At 46.2% G+C, this 21064-nt stretch overlaps 2 protein-coding genes and 1 long non-coding RNA gene across 4 annotated transcripts; 2 read left to right on the top strand and 1 right to left on the bottom strand.

Annotated features, from left to right (window-relative positions):
* Positions 1 to 2963: 2963 nt before the first annotated feature.
* On the top strand, positions 2964 to 19066 carry Atrip (ATR interacting protein). The gene is made up of 13 exons (XM_050139164.1): positions 2964 to 3934; positions 5302 to 5432; positions 6294 to 6464; positions 8762 to 8880; positions 10326 to 10483; positions 11441 to 11542; positions 11910 to 12039; positions 12200 to 12877; positions 17320 to 17456; positions 17613 to 17704; positions 18083 to 18163; positions 18279 to 18528; positions 18909 to 19066. Exons 1-13 carry the CDS (start codon positions 3685 to 3687, stop codon positions 18974 to 18976), a joined length of 2367 nt encoding a protein of 788 aa, XP_049995121.1. The 5' UTR covers positions 2964 to 3684; the 3' UTR covers positions 18977 to 19066.
* On the bottom strand, positions 3945 to 12645 carry LOC126499804 (uncharacterized). Its single transcript, XR_007591187.1, has 3 exons — positions 12503 to 12645; positions 8047 to 8190; positions 3945 to 5343 (listed from the first exon to the last, which is right to left on the bottom strand). It is a non-coding gene; the product is annotated as an uncharacterized lncRNA (long non-coding RNA).
* On the top strand, positions 18380 to 20933 carry Trex1 (three prime repair exonuclease 1). 2 transcript variants are annotated; one of them, XM_050139168.1, is made up of 2 exons: positions 18380 to 18528; positions 19941 to 20933. In XM_050139168.1, exon 2 carries the CDS (start codon positions 19948 to 19950, stop codon positions 20887 to 20889), a length of 942 nt encoding a protein of 313 aa, XP_049995125.1. In that variant the 5' UTR covers positions 18380 to 18528; positions 19941 to 19947; the 3' UTR covers positions 20890 to 20933. The 2 variants fall into 2 exon arrangements, with proteins under 2 accessions (XP_049995125.1, XP_049995124.1); XM_050139167.1 differs by lacking the exon at positions 18380 to 18528 and adding an exon at positions 19113 to 19658.
* Positions 20934 to 21064: the final 131 nt, after the last annotated feature.

Here is a 21064-nt window from a genome sequence, read left to right as displayed (position 1 = left end):
AGTCTGGAATCCTGCCAGAGCCTGCTGTTTTGTCTTGTTGTACTCTGAATTCTGTATCACTTTGAATTAAACCAGCTCATTCAAAGGCTATCATTCTTGTGTGGTTCTTTATCTGACGGTATGCTTTTTCAGAGACTAGTAAAAGAAGTATACTTTATAAAGAAAACCACCTGTCTTTCATGATATTGAAGTTGCCATATGTTCATGTGTTTAAAGCAAACTGCAATTCAGGCAGAGACAAGGGATCCCTGGAGCAAGCTGGACAGCTGGCTAGCCATATAGGTAAGCTCTGAGTTCAGTTGAGACACCCTGCCTCAATGAATAAGACTCCCAAGCCTGGGCTTCAACATGCAAAGGAGGAAAAGGCTGATATTGTTAAACTTCAACTCATAATTGTTTTTCTTTGGCTTAACATTCTTCAGTACTTAAAAAAAGAAAAGTTCTTAAAATCAGGCTCTAAGGCAGTTCTTCTCAACTTTTCTAAGACTATAATCCCTTAATACAGTTCTTGTGGTAACCCCCAATCAAAATTTCTTTCATTGCTACTTAGTAACTAATTTTGCTACTGTTATGAATCGCAATGTAAATATATGATATGTGACCCTCAAAGGGGTGACAAACTGCCACTGTTGCTCTAAGTGGTCTGGACACTATTCCTTGCCTTCTGATTTCTACTATTCACCTTCTAGTCCATTTGCAGTCACAGTAGTCTGGGGTAAAGACAAACCTCACTTTTTTTTGTTTTGTTTTAAATTTGCTTGTTTTTGGTTTTGTTTTCCGAGACAGGGTTTCTCTGTGTAGCTTTGGAGCCTGTTTTGAAACTTGCTCTGTAGACCAGGCTGGCCTCGAACTCAGAGATTCACCTATCTCTGCCTCCCAGTGCTGGGATTAAAGGCGTGCGCCACCACTGCAAGGCTCTCGCTGTGTTTATTGTTTGCTTGCTAGGCTGCACCCCATGCAGCCCTGGCTGGCCTATGGAGACCAGGCCTGCCTCCCAAGTACTGGGATTAAAGGCATGAGACACTAATGCCCAGCTCTGTTTTCTGTTTGTTTTCGTTAGTGGCTAAAGAATACACGATAGCAAGCACACACAGAAAGATCCTTGCAAAGCAGTGAGGAAGCCCAAGCCCTTCACTGTGTCATCAACTCGATTCCTTCAGTCTTACCTTTAGAAAATCCTAACTCCTTGGGAAACTGAGGCAGGGATCACAACTTGAAGGTATGACTGAGTAACAGTCACAAAAATATAAAAAATGGGGCTAAGGATGTAGCTCATGGGAAGAGCCCTAGTTTTCAGACTCCAGTTCTGGGAAAAAATTAGTGACTCTTCCCTGATTATACTCTGTAAAGCGGTAGTTCTTACCAGATGTTATCTGCCACCAACCACTAAGTAAAAAGTCCGGACTAGAAACCAATCTTGTTTGGGAAGGAGGGAGTTGAGATAGGGTCTAATCACAGACTGGCCTGGAACTCGGTCCGTGTAGACTAGGAGGGCCTTAACTAAAATCTTTCTGCCTCAGCTGGGATTACAGGTTGGTGCCATCATGCCCAGAAATGTGATCCTATTTTAGGGGAGACAGGATGCCGGAAATCAAATCCAGAGCCTTGAATATTCTAAGCAAATAACTTTAACACTGTCCAAACCCCATATATATTTCCTGAAAAACCTAATTGAGAGGCAGAGAGGCACAAGACTTACTTCCCTCTAGGCCATTCATACAACTGGGAATAGTAATAAACCTTCCCTGAGGATATCTTTTTTTTTTTTTTTTTGAGACAGGATCTTATTAAGTAGCTCAGGCAGTCCATGAATTTGTGGTTTCCCCAGCCCAAGCCTCCTGAGCAGTAGGAATTACAGGCATGCCCAGCTCACACACCTGTAATCCCAGCACTCGGCCAGCTGATGCAAGAGAATCAGAAACCAACTTGGGGGCTGGAGAGATGGCTCAGCAGGGCCAGGGTTCAATTCCCAGCACCCACATGGTGACTCACTATAATTCTAGTTCCAGGCGAGCTGATGCCCTAGTCTGGCCTCTGACATACATGTAAGCGAAACACTCATACACATAAAAAACAGCACCTTCTTTGAGCTTTAGGACCATGGGGTCTTGCCAGCTGGCTCCCAGCCCCAAGCTGCTGGAAACAACAACAACAATAACAACGAACGACAAAAACAAAAAGTCAGCAGTCGTGGCTTCCTGCCCCCCAATGGGAGTTACTTCTCTTTTATTTTCTGGAATCTGATCCTACCTGACAACAGTCCAGTCTCTTTTCTGAACCACAGACCTTAGTTAGTAAGACTTGGGTATTCAGTCAGGCATGGTAACTCACACCTACAATTCTAGCACTTCGCGACTGACACAGGAGGATTGGAAGTGCGAGGCCATCTCAAGAAACAAAAAGAGCTTGACAGGGTGGTTCGGGTCTATACTCCCAGCAGTCAGAAGGAAGGACATTTGGAGTTTCAGGCCAGCTTTGGTTACATGTCAATTATATTGGAAAGCTAAGGGAAACTATTAGCATTTGAATAAAAAAAAAAAAAACTAAGGTAGTTCTAAGTGAGCCAATGCCTCCCGACCTTTGTAGGCACCAGGCATGCGTGTGGTGCACAGACATACATGCAGGCAAAACACTCATATACATAAAAAATAACAAATCTAAAAAAAAAACAGAAGACCTAAGGCATTCTAGACCTGAGCACTCTCTGACCCGATATTTTAGCAGATTGATAGGCTCACGAGCTAAGTCTGGCACCGAGCAAGCGGAGTAGAAAAGTCTCGATCCTATTGCTCTCCAATCCGCTATTCCCGCTAACTGTTCCGCCCACCACTTCTGCTCACACCCAAGCAAAACCCAACTCTTTGCTCCCCTGTGAAGTTTTACCTCCTCTCTCTGCCACAGTAACTTCCACCTGGTATCCTTGTCGAAGTTGAATATTTCTCAGTAACATTGCGCATCAGCCTCTTACCCATTTTTCTTGCCAATTTTTCTTGCCAACCTGTTGGGCAATTCAAGGACCACTCACAGGAAGCTTTCCCTGACTTCTTGGCCTTCATTCATCTCTATACAACCAGCGTTCAGAACATAAAGACTCTCCGAGAAATAAACGAAAGCTAACAGTCCGAGAAGTTCTGAACAGGCACACCGTTCTCGAGCTCACCCTTCCCAGACTTTTCTCAAATTCACACATACTCGAAACATTCGCTATTCTGGAAGATCCCCGCGTTCAGAAGAACCGCTGCGTTCCTTCTCCTCCAGTCTCGGGACACAGGCCAGGTGAGTCAACCGCGATGCGTGAGGTGAAATCGAGCTGACCCCTGAATGCTGCCCGTCTCGATTCAAGGCGAGCTGCTCCTCGGAGGCTCAGTGTTCTACACAAGCCAGGGGGACAGTCACAGGTGCCGTTGGTCAGACGCTCCGCGATCCCGCCACACGAGTAATCCCGGTAGAGCTGCACAGCGCCCCGGCACAAGCAGCGATTTAGCGGTCCTGAGCCGAGACAGGCAGGAACCTGTCAGGTGTAACGGCGCGCTCTGCATACGTCATCTCTCTGCGCCCGCCAGCTGACTGCTGATTGGCCGGAGGCTGAAGGGAGCGGCGGCGCGCGGGCGGTTGGGCCAGGTTGGGCTTGCCGCGGACAAGGCTGTGCTTGGCGTCCACGGACGCTGCGGGTTGAAGGAATTCATGGCTGGGACCCCCGCACCGAACAGCCACAGGAAGCAGAGCGGCGGCCCGGCGCCTCTCCCTGGCCTATCGCGGGCCTTCGAGAACCCTCCGAGCAAGCGGGCCCGGAGCGTCACTGATACTACGGTCCCGGACCCCGAAGACCCATTCGGCGCGCACGCGGAATTCACCGCCGACGACCTAGAGGAACTCGACATCCTCGCGTCACAGGCCCTGAGCCAGTGTCCGGTCGCGCCTCGGAACCTGTCCAGTGAGTGCTTATGGGGGCGCCTTTCCCCCGGGGGTGGTGCATAACTCGTCAAAGCGGTGACTTTGGCACTGGAGTCTTGCACCGCTTCCCTTTCTCTTTTTAAGACGAAGGAGCACCCCGATCTAAGGGCGGTTCTGTTTCAAAAAGTCCTTCGATTTGGTGGTTAAAACAGCTGTCAAAAGGCCTCATCCACCCAGACTTGAAATACAGACAGCTAGACTGTTATTTATTTTCCTTGAAACATGACTACGACTACCTCAGGACTGTCACAACCCATGTGAGAGGATTTAGATTTTACGCAGCCCACTGTAACCCTTGGACGGCGTGAGCATGGGAAGCCTCGGGCAGAGGCAAGAGATGATTCTTTTTTTTTTTTTTTTTCGAGACAGGGTTTCTCTGTGGCTTTGGAGCCTGTCCTGGAACTAGCTCTTGTAGACCAGGTTGGTCTCGAACTCACAGAGATCTGCCTGCCTCTGCCTCCCAAGTGCTGGGATTAAAGGCGTGTGTCACCACCGCCCGGCTGCAAGAGATGATTCTTATTCAACCAGTAATCTATGCTAGTTACCCAAACAAAGGTTCAGAGTGGCAACGGCCATAGGCAATGAACAAGAAATACCAAAACTTCTTAAAATCTGTGGACTGTCAGGATTCAATGGGCCGTTTGCACCTGAACTTAACACTTAAGGCATCTGAAACATAGGATTATTCCTGGAAACACGGACCCCCATCTCTCCAGCAATACTGCCAGGAAAACCAGGCACTAGAAAACGCTCATTGCTGACCAGATGTTTGATTAGGGCAGTGGTTAGCACTACTCTCCATCCGGTGGCACAGGCAACCCCTCCTCTTTCCTTTACCTTAATCCATCCCTGGAGCCCCACCTTCCCCGTGGAATATATCCATTTTGTTCACCATTGTGTCTTTAAAGACTAGCAGATCCTATGCCTAGTCTACTGCAGTAAATAATATTAATGATATATCAGAGTTACAACCAGTGAAGTCTTAGCTATTAGCTGAGACTCTTGAAACTGGGTGAGGGTGTAAAGGGAGAGTATCCAGATGTGCTATTTCATAAGGGTTCTTCATGAATTTATATCATGTTCTGAGACTGAAAAGTACTGATAAATATTGTCTACCGGGTCTTTATCAATTTGTCTCTTAAGACAAGCATTTTATGACAAGGGTGGGTATATACTGAGTCATGAAGTATATATATGAAGTATATATGGGATTTTCTTTCCAAGACAGGTTCTCACTCTATAACGAGGCTATCCTTGAACTTGAGCTCCCCGTACCTCTGCCTCCCAAGAGCTGGGATTATAGTTCTGTGCCACCATGCTCAGTTAATGGGAACTGTTTTTATACAGGTGCTGATAAGATTCGCCAATTAGATGGGTTATCAAATAGTCCTATGAGGAAAAACAGAGAAAACATTCCAGTTAAAGATAATTTTGAATTAGAAGTACTTCAGATACAATACAACGAACTTAAAGAAAAGGTATGTAACTTGTGAGGTTTCCTTCCTTGCTTATTTAGTCTAATGCTGAGAATTGAACCCAGGACTTTACACATGCTATAAACATACTTCCAGCCCTAACTTGTTGTAACTTGTAGCTAATTCATTCATTTAGGTATTAAAAAGAATTGTGTAAAATATATAAAAGTTGGGGGCTAGAGAGATGGCTCAGTGGCTAAGAGCACTGGCTGCCCTTCCGGAGGTCCTGAGTTCAATTCCCAGCAACCACATGGTGGCTCACAACCATCTGTAATGAGATCTGGTGCCCTCTTCTGGCCTTCATGTATACATGCAGGCAGGATACTTCACACATAATAAACAGTTCTTTTTAAAAAAAAAAAAAAAATATAAATATTATATATATATAAATAATATATATGTAAACTTTAAAACAAGCGTCTAGATTCATTGTCCTGAAATGAAAATATTGGGGGGAGAATGCCACCACATGCATGCAGAGGGTGTTGGATCCTCTGGAACTGGAGCTCCAACTGGTTATGAGCCACCTGATGTGGTTACTGAGAAAGGAACCTATGTCCTCTGCAAGAGCAGTAAGTGCTTTTAGTAGCTAAGCCATCTCTAGCCCCCATAACCTGTACCTTTATATGAGGAACACCCCATCATAGAGGTTGCTATTTCATTAGTTTTGTAAGCAATTAGATATCTTTCATATGGCCATCTGTAGATACCTCTAAGAAAATCAGGACTATAACATGGAATTTTAGTTCTGTGAAGTGTGTGACCCATAGTGTTAAATCAAAGCTGAAAGAATCTATATATAAGGGGCAAGTGTATTCTAAAACAGTTCTTGCTGAATATCAACTGATTGGGCATAATTTACAGCTGAAATCAATGGAAGAAGAAGTCCTAATTAAGAATGGAGAAATTAAAATTTTGCGTGACTCACTGCATCAGACAGAATCCATTCTAGAAGAACAGAGAAGATCACATTTCCTTCTTGAGCAAGAGAAGACTCAAGCACTCAATGAAAAAGAAAAGGAGTTCTCTAAAAAGGTGACTCAGAACATTTGCTTTGATATGGACAGTAGTTTTGCCTATTCACTAAATTCCATTAGAAGCAATAGCCAGGCCGGGCGATGGTGGCGCACGCCTTTAATCCCAGCACTCAGGAGGCAGAGGCAGGCGGATCTCTGTGAGTTTGAGGCCAACCTGGTCTACAGAGCTAGTTCCAGGACAGGCTCCAAAGCCACAGAGAAACCCTGTCTCGAAAAACCAAAAAAAAAAAAAAAAAAGCAATAGCCAGGCTGGCTGTGGTGGTGCACGCCTTTAATCGAAGGAAGCAGAAGATGTCTGTGAGCTCTAGGTCAGTTTAGTCTACATAGTGAATTCCAGGCCAGTTAAGGTTACATAGTGAGACAATGTCTCCAAAAAAATAAAACAAAATAGAAGCAATAGCCAGTGTTGCCTGGAAATATTCAACCATTGTATGTCTTAAATACTTTCTGCTCTTAATAAACAGTGTGCACCTTTCTTTCAAGATGTGCATTTGGTTTGGAAAAGGACTAAGATGAAACTCTGCTTTCTTGCGGTTGATAGTTGTGGCAAGAATAAATCACTAGCTTAGAGTGTTTAGGAATAGGCTTGAATTAGGGTTCTTTGTTAGATAAGAAATTCAGTTACTTAACTTATCAAAAAGGAAATATATGAGCACCATGTCCGAAGTCTAGGAAGACAGGGATGTTCTATGGCTTCAAATGACTTAAACCTTACCAGGATATGTTTTGGGTCTCTGTTAAAGAGACCTTCTGCTCTCTCAGTAGTGTGTTCTGACTCCCAGGCTCATGAACATACATTTCAAAACTCCAGAGTACAATTAAGACTTGGACTTTCTCAGCCAGGCATGGTAAATACATGTTTGTAATGCTAGCCCTTGGGAGGCTGGAACAACAGTGTTACCGTAAGTCCAAGGACAGCCTGGACTACATAGTAAGACCCTGTTTCAAAAAAAGAAGAAGAAGAAGAAAGGCTGAGGTTCCCTATCTCTAACTTAAGATTTTTTAAAAAGCAAATGACTGGCATTAAGCTAGGTACCTGTTTCCAGATTAGCTATAAAAGCAAAGGATAACTATCATTTAAATCCCAGCCAGAGGTAGGAAAGGGAGGTTGTGTTCTGCAAAGAAAATGATTGGTGTCCAGTATCTACCACCACTTTCCTTCAGAACATCTTTGTTCCCCCTTTTTACTGTGTAAGGGAGCAGTGAGGTGGACAATAACAAGTAGTGTCTGCCTCCATTACTTCCTTTAGCAAATTATATATGAACATATACTCGTACCTTCACAGAACAAAGGTTGTTGGGAAACATAAACGTGACTTTTTCTTGACATGGTAATGTAGCCCTGGCTGGCCTTAAAGTCACTTTGTGGCCAAGGATGCCCTTAAGCTTCTGCCTCCTGAGTGCTGGGATTACAGGTGTAGTTGCTGCCAGGCCCTGTTTGTTTAGTGAGAGGATTAACCTAGGGTGCATGCTAGCATACACCCTTCCATTTGCGCTTCCAGGTCCCTTTTCCTCCCCCACTCAGTCCTTCCCTCTGCTTTCCTATCACACGCATACCAACACCCGATTTCCCAACTTACTTAAGATTTTTCTCCCTCTTAGCACCCTCCTTCTAGTTTCGTGACGCACATATACACAGGTTTGGGCAAAACTTCCAGGCACCCTGCTCAGACTTTCAAGAAGCTCTGTGCTGCTAAGTTAATTAGCAGGTGAGCAGCCAAGGCCTGTGAAAGTAGAAGAGAATTCAGAGTTTGACAGCAGTTTGGGGAGCAGAGCATGTCTCGTGGCATGGGAGTCAGCCAATAAGGCATGTTTTTTTGAGATAGGGCATCTCCCCAAGCTCCATGCTGAGTGCTATACAGTTATCATTTTACTTAATCCCTAGTCCCAGTCAAGGACCTATAATTGGAGATTCAGACAGTCTAAACAAGTAATGGGGCTTGTTTTTAGCCCTCATAAACTGCTTCCACAATAGAGTCTGACATGTCTTTCTAGAGTATTTTTCAATGGAAAAACAGCTAACATTTGAGGACATTTATATTGCAGTAGACATAGATAATGTGTTTTGTTTTGTCTTTGAGACAGACTCTCACTATGTAACCCTGGCTGTCCCTGGAACTCAGTATGTAGATCAGACTGGTCTCAAATTCAGAGATTCACCAACCATACCTACCTCTGCTTCCTAAGTGTTGGGATTAAAGACATGTACCACCATATTTTGGGGTATGTGTATTATAGTGCTACCACTATAAATATCTTTATAAAGATATTACAAAATATCGTTGGCTTTTTCAGCTTCAATCATTGCAGTCTGAACTCCAGTTTAAAGATGCAGAAATGAATGAATTAAGGACAAAGCTCCAGAGCAATGAACGGACAAACAAACTTGCTGCCCCCTCCATTTCCCACCTCAGGTAAGGAGGGTGCTGCATGTATAGTTTAGACTGGCAATGATTTTCAAAAAGCCTGACAACTATCTGGATTGTTTTGACTGAACAGCATTTTCTGATGGATGCAAAGGTGGCTGGATGAGGCTGAATGGTCTGAGCCATTCAGTGTAAATATTTTCCCTCCAGGAGTGCTTACCCTGAATGGGGCAGTAGTAGCACAATTCTGTGAGACTACAAAGAGCTAGAAAGATAATATCTATTTTTTTAAGGGAAAAAAAGTTTATTTTGGGTAATAGTTCAGGGAGTACAGTCTATCATGTTGGGGAAGGCATGGCAACAGGAACTCAGGGCTGAGCAGAGAGATGCATGCTGGTGCCAGCTGGTTTCCTCGCTTTCCCTTTTTATTCAGTCCTAAAATGTCTGTGCTGTGGTGCTACCCACATTTAGGGCAGGACTTTCTTCAGATTTTGAAAACAGACCTACCTTTATTTTCATGTAATTTATTTAATTAACACTCCCCTCCCCCACCCCCTAAAAAGAAGCAAGTATATTTCAGTCCTGGCTGCTTAAAGTATTTTTGCTCTTTTGCTATCTGGCACCTTTGTCTTATAGCCCCTCCTTTGCTGCCAGAAGTGCTCAGCTTGTTAATGACCTGTGTCCTGCCCTCTGCCCCACAACAATCTGTCACGTGTCAGAATCAGCCTTGACATTTGAGCTCTTTCTGGTATAGACGTTCTCCTGCCTGTGCTCACACTGGGCAGGGTGAAATGGAACTCCCCTTGCCTTGCATGCTTCAGTGAGGTGGGAGAGATGAGGTCTGTCAGCATTCGGAAGACGTCAGAGTAGTGGATACTCTGATATCTGGCTCAGACTACTGTCTAGCATGAAGCCGGCAGGGCTGAGGAGCTTACTCAGTTTTCAGTATACTTTTTAATAGACTCTCTTTGTCTTAAAGATTTTTTTAAAATTATGTACATCTATCTGTATGTTTGTGAACAGGTATGCATTTATGAACGCAAGTTCCTACAGAGGCCAGAAGAGGGCATTGGATTCCATAGAGCTGGAGTTATAGGCAGTTAGGAGCTGCCAGACATGGGTACTGGGAACAGAACTTAGGTCCTCTGCAAGAGCAATATTCGCTTTTAATGCTGAGCTATCTCCAGCCCCAGGATAAACTCTTTTGAAAGTTTTTGGACCCACGCACTGATTACTAAAAACTGAGCTGTTCATTTAAAAACTTTTTTGGGGGGTGGGTGTGGAGTTGGAAATAGTAAAGACTAACAGCCAGTATTTTTGGGTGATTGAAAATAAATACTACCTTCAACACAGACTAACATTCATAATAGATAAAACCTCAGTCAAAATGTCTAGCCATGAAAAGTTTAATTTATATTAGAACTATTCTAACCAGGTATTTTAAGTGGTTTTAACAGAGTCATAACTTTGCTCTCATAGTTAACTCTTTGCAGTCCTAGGAAAGGCTCTTCTGTGGTTATAAAGTCAGAAGCATGCTCTCCACACGTTGGAAAATCAACTTTCCCTACAAAGGAATCTTTTAGTGCTAACATGGCATTCTCCCATCCCTGCCAGTCTGAGGCAGGATACAAATTTCTGGTGGAACCAGAGGGTAAGTCCAACTAATATAGTTGATTGCTGTGTAATTGACTGCCCTACTAATGACCTAAACAACAATACTTACTTTCTCAGAATTTCTCTGATTAGCAGTTTGACACATGGAGATCATATTGGGGTTGGAGAGTCTTTTTTGTTTTGATTTGTTTTTCCAGACAGGGTTTTTTTTTTTTATGTAGTCCTGACAGTTATGGAACTTGCTCTGTAAACCAAGCGAGCCTGGAACTCAGAGTTCCATCTGCCTCCCAAGTCTGGAGAGTCTTCTCTTTTTTTGTTTTTTGTTTGTTTGTTTGTTTGTTTGTCAAGACAGGGTTCTCTGTAGCTTTGGAGCCTGTCCTGGCACTTGCTCTGTAGACTAGGCTGGCCTCAAACTCACAGAGATCCACCTGCCTCTGCCTCCTGAGTATTGGGATTAAAGGCGTGCGCCACCATGCCTGGCTTGGAGTCTTCTAAGGTGGCCCTGAGACTCTGCTGTGCTACTTTATAATTAGATGCATCACCACTCTTCCCACATCAGCCTTTTCAAATCGCTGTTACTGCTCTCCTGAGAAACTGCAGCCACATTTTTGGTGTCTCCAACTAACAGGGCATCGCACTGTAGGCAAGAGCAGCCTGGATATAAGTCCCAAACACACTACCTACTAGCTTATGTGATCTGGGCAAGTCTGTTACCTCTGTGCTTAGTTCTTCATATGTAAAACAGCTAGTTATGACCTCTAGTTATAGGGCAGCTCTATGAAACTAATGGGCTCATCTGTGTAAAGTTAGTGATTGCTGTTTTCACCATATTGTTTCATTTACAATGAGGCAAATAGATACATTTTCCTTTTAGGGATCTGGAGGTACTTTGGCTTTGGTTTTAACAGAGTTTGAAGAAGAGATTATCCAGTCTTTTAAATATTATATGTATGAGTTTCTTTTAGGGTCAGCTGTTGACTCATGTTTTTTCTAGTTTCAGATCATAAACCCCACAGTCTGAGAGGTAGCCCCACAAAGCAAGATGTGCAGCAGAAAACTCTCTCTGACAGCTGGATGCAGAGATCAAACAGTCAAGGTACCAAAATGCCTGCTTTTCTGTAGAAGCCTGCCTGGGTTTCATTTTCTCCTGTGATACACAGAATTGCCTAGGGGAACTGTCTGAAAAGCCCATCCCAGGCAATCTTTTATAGTGTTCAGGCACATAGGAGTCTGCGACTTAGAAAGAAAAACAAAGCTGGGCGGTGACACTTGGCACTTGCCTTTACTCCTAGCAAAGGCAGTTGATCTCTGAGTTCAAGGCCAGCCTGGTCTAGAGAGGAAGTTCCAGAATAGCCAGGGCAACACAGAGAAACTCTGTCTCAAAACCAAAGGGGCAGAAAAAAGAAAGGGTGGGAAGGAAGAACTCCCGTCAGAACATTCTGGAGTTACCTTGTCTTTTGCAGGTTCTATTTTGATAAACCTGCTCCTGAAGCAACCTTTGGTCCCAGGGTCATCTCTAGGTCTTTGTCATCTCCTGAGCAGTTGTTCCGAGGTTCCTACTGGCACCCTCTTGCAGCCACCGGGGCTCAGTAGGTAAGCATGAGACTCCTGAAAAGCTTGTTTGGGAAAGTATTTCCAGAAAAGTGTGTGCCTTTCTGGTTCTGGCCCAACATGGCTTGTTTGGGGAGACTAGAGAACTTAGCAGACAGGTGATTTTGGGTCCTTAACCTAATTTGTTTTCTTTTGTTTCCAGTACCTTGGCTGGGATTTCAGGCCTCAGGACCATCAGTTCTCGGGATGGGTCATTTTCCCCCTCTGCCCTGAGAGAAGCACAGAACTTGGCATTCACTGGATTAAATCTGGTTGCCAGGAATGAGAGCTCACATGATGAAGACCTAGCAAAGGGAAGCAGGAGAGTCTTCCCGCTCTGCCAGCTTCCTGGAGCTGTGCACCTCCTCCCACTTGTACAGTTTTTCATCGGCTTACACTGCCAGGCTCTGCAAGATTTAACTCTAGCTAAGAAAAGTGGTGTGCCTGGGGACTGTCCAACACATACCTCCTGTGTGAGCTCTGGGGTAGAGGCCAGCCCGGAGGACTCGATCTGTCACCTGGAAAGCTTCTCTGTGGCCTCACTTAGCCTTCTTCAGCACCTGGTATGCCACAGCGGGGCAGTTGTCTGCCTATTACTGTCAGACTTGGGGACAGATGCCACTGCCAGGGAAGGAAACACAGTTCAGACTTGTACAGATACGACCTCAGCCTCCAGGGAGGATGCTCATGACCAAAAACAGCATCCACTATTGACAATGCTTCTTCAGCTGATGGCTTTCTCCTCTACAGCATCAGGTCATTTTCAAGCCAGTGTCCTGAGCCAGTGCCTCAAAGTTTTGGTGAAATTAGCTGAAAATGCTTCCTCTGATTTCTTGCCCAGGTATAAAGACTCACAGGAGGCATGATTCCCTAGGGGTCTGCCCTGACCTCTTGAGGTCTGACCTGTGGCTCTGGTACTTTGTTCACATCTTGACTTCATTTTACTACTCAGCTGTGGCTTAGTTCAGGGGAATTCTGAAGTGATGGGAAGGGGGCTAAATAAGCAAAGCACATGGAATAAGGTACCGTGAATGTCCTGCCCCCAGACAAAGGTTGACTTAGAGCCCTTTGAAACTGAAATGTGGATTAGGTGATGACTGTGGCACAACATATTGAAACTTGGTAGAGTTCTGTAAGGAAGCAGAGACTCCAGGAGTGTTTGCAGCCATGAGCTGACCTTTCTGGGAGTCTGTCAACCTTGTGTCCATATCTACTGTGAGTCACAGGTTACTTGCTTCTTAAGAGGAGTTTGTTAGAAGTCATAGTACAATGAATCTAGCTCACAAAAAATTGTTATAAATCACTAATTTGGGGTGCTAGAGAGATGACTTAGCAATTAAGAGTGCTTGTTTTTCCTGCAGAGGGATCTGGGTTCAATTCCCAGTACCCACATGATAGCTCATAACCATCTGTTATTCCAGTTCCAGGGGATCCAGCAGATATGCATGTGGTGTACATACATGCTCGTAGGCAAAACATGCATAAGTGAATGAATCTTTAAAAAATTCCTAACTTGGGAGTTGAGAGCATCAAGGACAAGATAGGGAGAATTATAATCAACACTGGCCAGCCTGTCCTTCCATCCAGCCATCCATTTGTTTCTCTCAAACCATGCTTGTAAGAGGCCAAGTGGTTTTTTGTTTTGTTTTGTTTTTGTTTTTGTTTTTTTTTTTGTTTTTTGTTTTTTTTGTGCATCAGTATTTTGCCATGGGTGTCAGATCCCCTGAACTGGAATTATAAATAGTTGTGAGCTGCCATGTGGGTGCTGGGAATTGAACCTGGGTCCTCTGGAAGAACAGCTAGTGCTCTTAACCTCTGAGCCATCTCTCCAGCCCTGAGGTCCAGTGGTTTTTGTGTGTGTGGGGGTTGCTTTGTTTGTTTTGGTTTTTCGAGACAGTTTCTGTTTATATAACAGTCTTAGCTGTTTTAGGACTTCCTTTGTAAACTAGGCTGGCCTCAGACTCACTGAGATCTGCCTGCCTCTGCCTCTCAAGTGCTGGAATTAAAGGCTTCCACCACCACTGCCTGGCAAGAAGCCAATTCTTTTTTTTTTTTTTTTTTTTAAGATTTATTTGTTTATTGTGTATATAACATTCTGCCTCCATGTATGCCCACACGCCAAAGAGGGCGCCAGATCTGATTACAGATGGTTGTGAGCCACCATGTGGTTGCTGGGAATTAAACTCATGACTTTCGGAAGAGCAGCCATTGCTCTTAACCACTGAGCCATCTCTCCAGCCCAAGAGGCCAATTTTTTTTTTCAAGAGGCCAATTTTTATATTAAAGTAATACCACTGTCTAGGTCTAGTCTCTGCCAGACATCATGGTCTATGCTTTTAACCCAGCACTTGGTAGACAGAGACAGGTTGATCTCTGAGTTTGAGACCAGCTAGAGCTATACAGTGAGGCCCTGTCTCAAAAAACAAATTCTTACCTCTGAGCTTATCATTCCTTTTACTTTTTTGTGGTGTGTGTGTGTGTGTTTTTTAAGACAGTTTCTTGTGTAACCAGGCTGGCCTCAAGTTCGGAGATTTGTCTATTTCTTGTCTCCTAAATGCTGGGATTAAAAGTTAAAGGTGTGTGCCACCATTGCCCACCCAACATTACTATTTTTTTTTTTAATTTTTTAATTAACTTATTTATATTTGTTTGTTTGTTTAGGTTTTTCTAGACAGTTTCTCTGTAACAGGCCTAGCTGTCCTGGAACTAGCTCTTGTTCAGGCTGGCCTTGAACTCACAGAGATCCACCTACCTCTGCCTCCTGTGTGCTGGGATTAAAGGCTTGCGCCACCACTGCCTGACTACATTCCTATTTCTTAAAAGTGCTTCTGGATCATGTTTTATCTGTCCCAAAGTGATGTATGAAATTGAACAGAGCACGTCAGTACAGTGTAGACAATACATGGGGCAGAGTTGCCATCCACAGGCCCAACTTATACTGGATAGTTGCTTGTTTCCTCTGTGCTTAAAGAGGAATCCCAGAAACCACATTTCCCATTTCTGTTAACAGACCCCTCACTGTGCTCCTGTTCTGTTGACCCACAGATATTCATAACTCTCATCTAATGGATACTTCTACTGGCCAGATACAAGTGTTTCATTCACTGGCTCAGGTGACAGTCCTGGAGACTCTGGATTCTATACTTCACACAGAGCTTGGCTCAATCTAAATGCTCAGTCAGTGTTTGTTAAATAAGCCCTATGTTGAAGTAGAAAAGCTTGTCTAAAAATGCCATAGGGTACATTGATGGGACAGTCCCGACCCAGTTATTATTATAAGCCACTGCTCCATCACTTTCAGACAGAGCCCCCCACAAAATACTTCTCTGTAGATTTCATTGTATTCATGTGCTCGGGATGAACTGCACAGCTTCTAGTGAAAGCCAGGGTGGATGCTATCAGGGCTGCAGAGCAGGTGTAAGTAGCTGAGAACCCTACAGTCTGCTCAGTGTCACTGCCTCCCCCGGAGATCAGGATTCATCTAGTTTTCTAGACTGGTGCTACGTGTAACTTGTGTGTTTCCTTTTTGAGACAGTCTCATTATATACGTTCCCCCCCCCCCACACACACACACACTTGGCCTGGAACTCACTCAGTAGACCAGTCTGGCCTAGAACGCGGAGATCCACCAGCCTCTGCTCTCCGAGTTCTGGGATTACAGATGTGCGCCCCATATCTAGCTTAACATTGTAAAAGAAGTTTTTACAGATACGGGAGGAAAGAAAAAAACACTGGAAACCAAAGATAAAAATCTCTCCAGGTACGTTCAATGGCCATAGTGGGATACATAGGAATAGTTAGGCCAGAAAGCAACTAAGTTAAATTCCATTTTCCCAGAGATCAACAGTACCTGTCAACTTGAAGCCCAATTTCTTGTCTGTAGAATGTGCTGTAAAACAAAAGCTGGAGAGATGGCTCAGTGGTTTAGAGCACTACTTATGCAGGGTGGTGGTGGTGCACACCTTTAGTCCCAGCATTCAGGAGGCAGAGGCAGGTGGCTCTCTGAGTTTGAGGCCAGCCAGGGCTACACAGAGAAACCCTGTCTCGAAAAAAAACAAAAAAGAGCACTTGCTTTTCCAGAGGTCCCCGGGTTCAGTTGGTTCAATTCCCAGCACCCACATGGCAGCAGTCACAGTTCTGTAACTCCAGTTTCAGGGCATCCACCACCCTCATACAGACATGCATTCAGGCAAATACCAATGCACACAGAAAAAAAAGAAAAAGACAAGAATGTGTTATAAAAAGAGTGTGAACCTTTGCTTTCTAGTGACACAGATAGGCAGTCTCCACTTCATGCTCTGCTGAGATGCCCTGTATGTGCAGACTGCTGCAGATATAAGCCTCGGTCCTAGGTGGCCTCTCTCTCACCCTACCACTTCTCCCTTGTGTGGGTAGAGCAAATCTAGTCCTTGGGACCTGATTCCTTGGCCATAGCCATCTCTCTTTGTCTCTGAGACCTAAGGGGAAATAACATTTGTATCCATTCTCTCTCCTCCTCTTCTCCCTGTTTCTTTCTTTCTTTTTCTTTTCTTTTTTCGAGACATGGTTTTTCTAGCTTTGGAGCCTATCCTGGAACTAGCTCTTGTAGACCAGGCTGGCCTCAAACTCACAGAGATCAGCCTGCCTCTGCCTCCCGAGTGCTGGGACTAAAGGTGTGCGCCACCTCTGCCCAGCCTCTCTCTCACACATGCACACTGTACCCCATAGTAGGTACCTTTTCACACTGGTAACAGACCAGTGTTTTCTGACAAGTGCAGAAAAATGGCTTTCTTTGTTCTATGAATGACCTCATAAGACAGCTGTAGCCACATCCTTGTTACTTTTAAAGCCCTGGCCAGTCCTGTGGTATGAGACAAAAGACATTTCTCATGCTGAAGATATGGACCTGCATCCCTTTTTGAGAGCAAATGCAGGAAGGGGCCTGGGGTGTGATCATGCAGCCCAGATCCAAGGAGTCCTGTCCCTTTACTTGATAAAAAGCCACATAAGGCCTATCTTCTTTAGGGTGAATGAGGGTTGTGATATGGTGGTAAGACTCGTCTCCATGTAGGCCAGGCTCACCTCCAACTCATCGTGTGGTGAATCCTGCCTCTGCCTCCCAAGTACTGAGATTATAGACATGTACCCTGCCCCCCACTGAAGGCCTGTCATTTTTAAAGGTTAATACCTGTCTACCTGTGACAATCTTGAAGCAAGCAGGCTATGGTCGGGCCAGCATTTGAAACCATGTCTCACTGCAGTAAGTGTCCTTTTGGAGAATGTCATAACTGTGCCATCTTTCAGGTTCTCCTGTGTGTTGCCGATGTTGCCACAGTGCCTCAGCTCAGAGCTGCCACTGCCATGTGTGCTGCTAGCTGTTGAGCTGCTCTCTGTTCTGGTGGACCATGACAGCCTTGCACAGCAGCTGTGCTCCAACTCAGGTAAGTCAGGACAGGCTGGGTCTCAACTATCCTGAAGCAGGAGGGAGGGAGGGATTGGAGCAGGGACAGGTTCAGAGGCTCGCAAGGGCTTCTGCACTTGGACCCCAGGCTGCTATGAGAAGAGAGACCCTGAGTAAGGCTGGCCATCCTTTTCAGAAGGCTGCCTTCTCCTGCGGCTGTACATGTACATTACATCAAGGCCTGACAAAGTGGCCTCAGAGACACAGTGGCTTCAGCTGGAACAAGAGGTGAGACTGCGCACCCTCCAACCCTCCTAAGAGCCCAGGGTCTCCTTTCCTCCTGTGGGAAAATGGGAGCGACAGTTAATTTTGATTAGTTTATCTAAGGACAACAAGTAAAATTTAGGGGTTCCTTACACAGATGCAATACAAATGTACCAGGATTACAATGGACTCAGCAGAGTAGCCTGACAATGCTGCCTGCACTTTGGGGCCAGATCCTGGTCCCAGAAGTGGGTGAGCTGTCGATGAGATTCAGGTCTGAAAGCCTCAGACCCCACTTGTGCAGGCAAGCAGTGGAGAAGTAGTGAGAGCTTAGAAATGCCTGTGAGAGCCCTGGTGGCTGTGTTTGTTCTGCAAGGGATGAACCGTCTCTTTTTGTTCCAGGTGGTATGGCTCTTGGCCAAGCTGAGTGTGCAGAGCCCTTTCCCGCCAGGCATTGGTTCTGACTGCCAATGCAACGTAGAGGTGAGTGGCTGGGGGCTAACGACATGGTACAACAACGTGGGTAGGGATGTCCTGCCCCCTGAAATGGCTAATGAGTAAGTCATTAGACCTCAGTCTCTGCCCTCTCTTACTCTAGGCAGTCAGAGTGCTCACCGTGATGCTGCACAGACAATGGCTGACTGTGCGGCGGGCAGGGGGCCCAAGGACCAGCCAGCAGAAACAGACAGTACGCTGTCTGCGAGATACCGTGTTGCTGCTGCATAGCCTGTCTCAGACGGACAAGCTCTTTACTGTGCATTGTGTAGAGGTCCTGCATCAGTATGACCAGGTGATGCCAGGGGTCAGTATGCTGATTCGAGCCCTTCCTGATGTGACTGACTGTGAAGGTAAGCCAGCAAGAGAACCCTGTCCTAGCCTTCATGTGCCTCGACCTGAGACTCATGAACTGTCAGACTCCTTTGCTGGACTTCAGTGGGTCTCCCCTACCACCAGAGCCATTCCTGCCACATTACTTCCCTGCCTGGTTCTTTGAGTATGCTAGGCTGTCCTTTGATAATGTCTATTGAATTGCTCTAGCTGAGCCATGGTTTTTCTAGAAATATCTGTCCGAATTGCTTTTTTATCACTTTTGCCCACAGTAGCTGAGGGAGCAAAGCCTGGGTATGGAAGAGACTGGTTAGTTCCCGTGTTGTTAGGGGGATGGGTAGAACTCCCGAACCTCAGCACCATCAGGCTTAACCTCAGAACCCCCTTCCTTTTGGCACAGAGGCAGCCCTGGATGACCTCTGTGCTGCAGAGACAGATTTGGAAGACTCTGAAATGGACTGTAGCTGAGGGCCTGAGAGTCCGGCCACAAGGTGGCACCAGCTCCCACCACTGTCTTTGCCTATCCACTGATTAAAACTGCAGTTCCTGCGAAGACAACAGCTTTGTTCCGGAGTCCAATTTGTGTGGCTGAGGGAGGGACAGGGCAGAGTAGGAAGTAGCTTGATTAGGTGCCTCCCTTTCCCTCCCCTACAGGAGTTGAGATGGTCTCCTTGGTGACTAATCCGTCTTGAGGAGAAACCCTGCCTCTCTTCGGGAATTATCCTGAGTCATAGCTTTTGGCTGGGGCCATGGGAAGAAAACTTGGTTGTGTAGCAGGGAAGGCAGCCTCTTCCTAGGAAGGCCTGGGAAAGTGGGCCAAAGACAGGGGAAAGGCAAGGAGAGTCATGGCAGAGACTAGACTAGCAAGCATGCTTGAGTCCATGGGACAAACCTAGGTTAAGTGGGTTGTCAGTGCGGGAGCACTAGTCCGTTTCATCAGTCAGCAGAATCACAGCGGAGGATCTAAGGCCTTTGGGGCGCTAGGAGAGAAGGGAGGGCTTTTAGCAAATGAGGGCCAGGCCTAGCAGGCTGGCTAGCTGGGCGGGCCTTGTTCAGGAGGCAGGCCTAGAGGCGGACCCAGGCAGTTTTACTTCCTGAGCCCCTGCTGCCAGCAGCAGAACCAACGCGGTGCCTTGCTGCCTGCTTGTCGGTAAGTGTGGACCTTAAGGGTATGGGGTAAGACAGAAAAGGATAAGTCTCCCTCACTCCAAAGGTGGTCAGCAGTAGGGGAAGGGCTCCTCCCTCAAAAGGATAGCAGTTTGCCCATTCCACTAGGAAAACAGGCTGTCTTCTAGCTTCCTGCTCTGAAAATGGGCCCTGGATAGTGCCTGACAGAAGGGAAGGTCTGAGCTTTGCTTTTGCCCACACCCTATCCCTATCCCTGCCCACTTGAGATTCTGCTGGCACTCATCTACCCCATGCTCCTCCCCAGGATCAGCATGGGCTCACATGCTCTGCCCCACGGTCCCATGCAGACCCTCATCTTCTTGGACCTAGAAGCCACTGGCCTGCCTTTCTCTCAGCCCAAGGTCACAGAGCTGTGCCTGCTGGCTGTCCACAGATATGCCCTGGAAAACACCTCCATCTCTGGGGGGCAGCCACCTCCAGTGCCCAAACCACCCCGTGTGGTGGACAAGCTCTCTCTATGCATTGCTCCAGGGAAAGCCTGTAGCCCTGCAGCCAGTGAGATCACAGGTCTTAACACAGCTGAGCTGGAAGTCAATGGGCGTCAATGCTTCGACGACAACTTGGCCAACCTGCTCCACGCCTTCCTGCAGCGCCAGCCACAGCCTTGCTGCCTTGTGGCACACAATGGTGACCGCTATGACTTTCCCCTGCTCCAGGCAGAGCTTGCTATGCTGAGCATTGGCAGTCCTCTAGATGGTACCTTCTGTGTAGATAGCATTGCTGCCCTAAAGGCCTTGGAACGATCTAGCAGCCCCTCCGAGCATGGTCCAAGGAAAAGCTACAGCCTGGGAAGCATCTACACCCGCCTGTATGGGCAAGCACCGACAGACTCACACACTGCTGAAGGCGACGTTCTAGCCTTGCTCAGCATCTGTCAGTGGAAGCCACGGGCCCTGTTGCAGTGGGTGGATAAACATGCCCGGCCCTTTAGCACCATCAAGCCCATGTATGATACTGCAACCACTGCTGGAACAACCAACCCAAGACCATATGCTGCCACGGCCACTACATCCCTGGCTACAACCAACACAAGTCCCAGCCATGGCAGGAGCAGGCAACGCAAGAGTCTTCCTCCAGCAAAGGTCCCAGAAGCCCCATCACAGGAGCTTCTGGCCCCACTGAGCCTGCTGGCCTGTCTGACCTTGGCAGTAGCCATGCTGTATGGACTCTTCTTGGCCTCCCCTGGGCAGTAAGTCAAGAAGGAAATCTGATTAATAAAGACCTCTCACAGCACTGACTGGTACTTGTCAGATCCACTTCTTCACAGCCTGGGCCTCTGCCCATACTCAGGGCCCTGGGAACAAGGCACAGTTTCTGTCCTGCTAAGAGTGGGACAATCAAACCTGCTAGGCTAATAAAAGTAGGGGA

The sequence above is a fragment of the Alexandromys fortis genome, unplaced genomic scaffold (genome assembly GCF_014885135.2).
Source record: "Alexandromys fortis isolate MF-2015 unplaced genomic scaffold, M_Fortis_MF-2015_v1.1 scaffold_36, whole genome shotgun sequence".
NCBI classification, from domain to species: Eukaryota; Metazoa; Chordata; class Mammalia; order Rodentia; family Cricetidae; genus Alexandromys; species Alexandromys fortis.
Note: the sequence above shows the minus strand (reverse complement) of the source record. Positions and strands in the feature narration are given on the sequence as shown.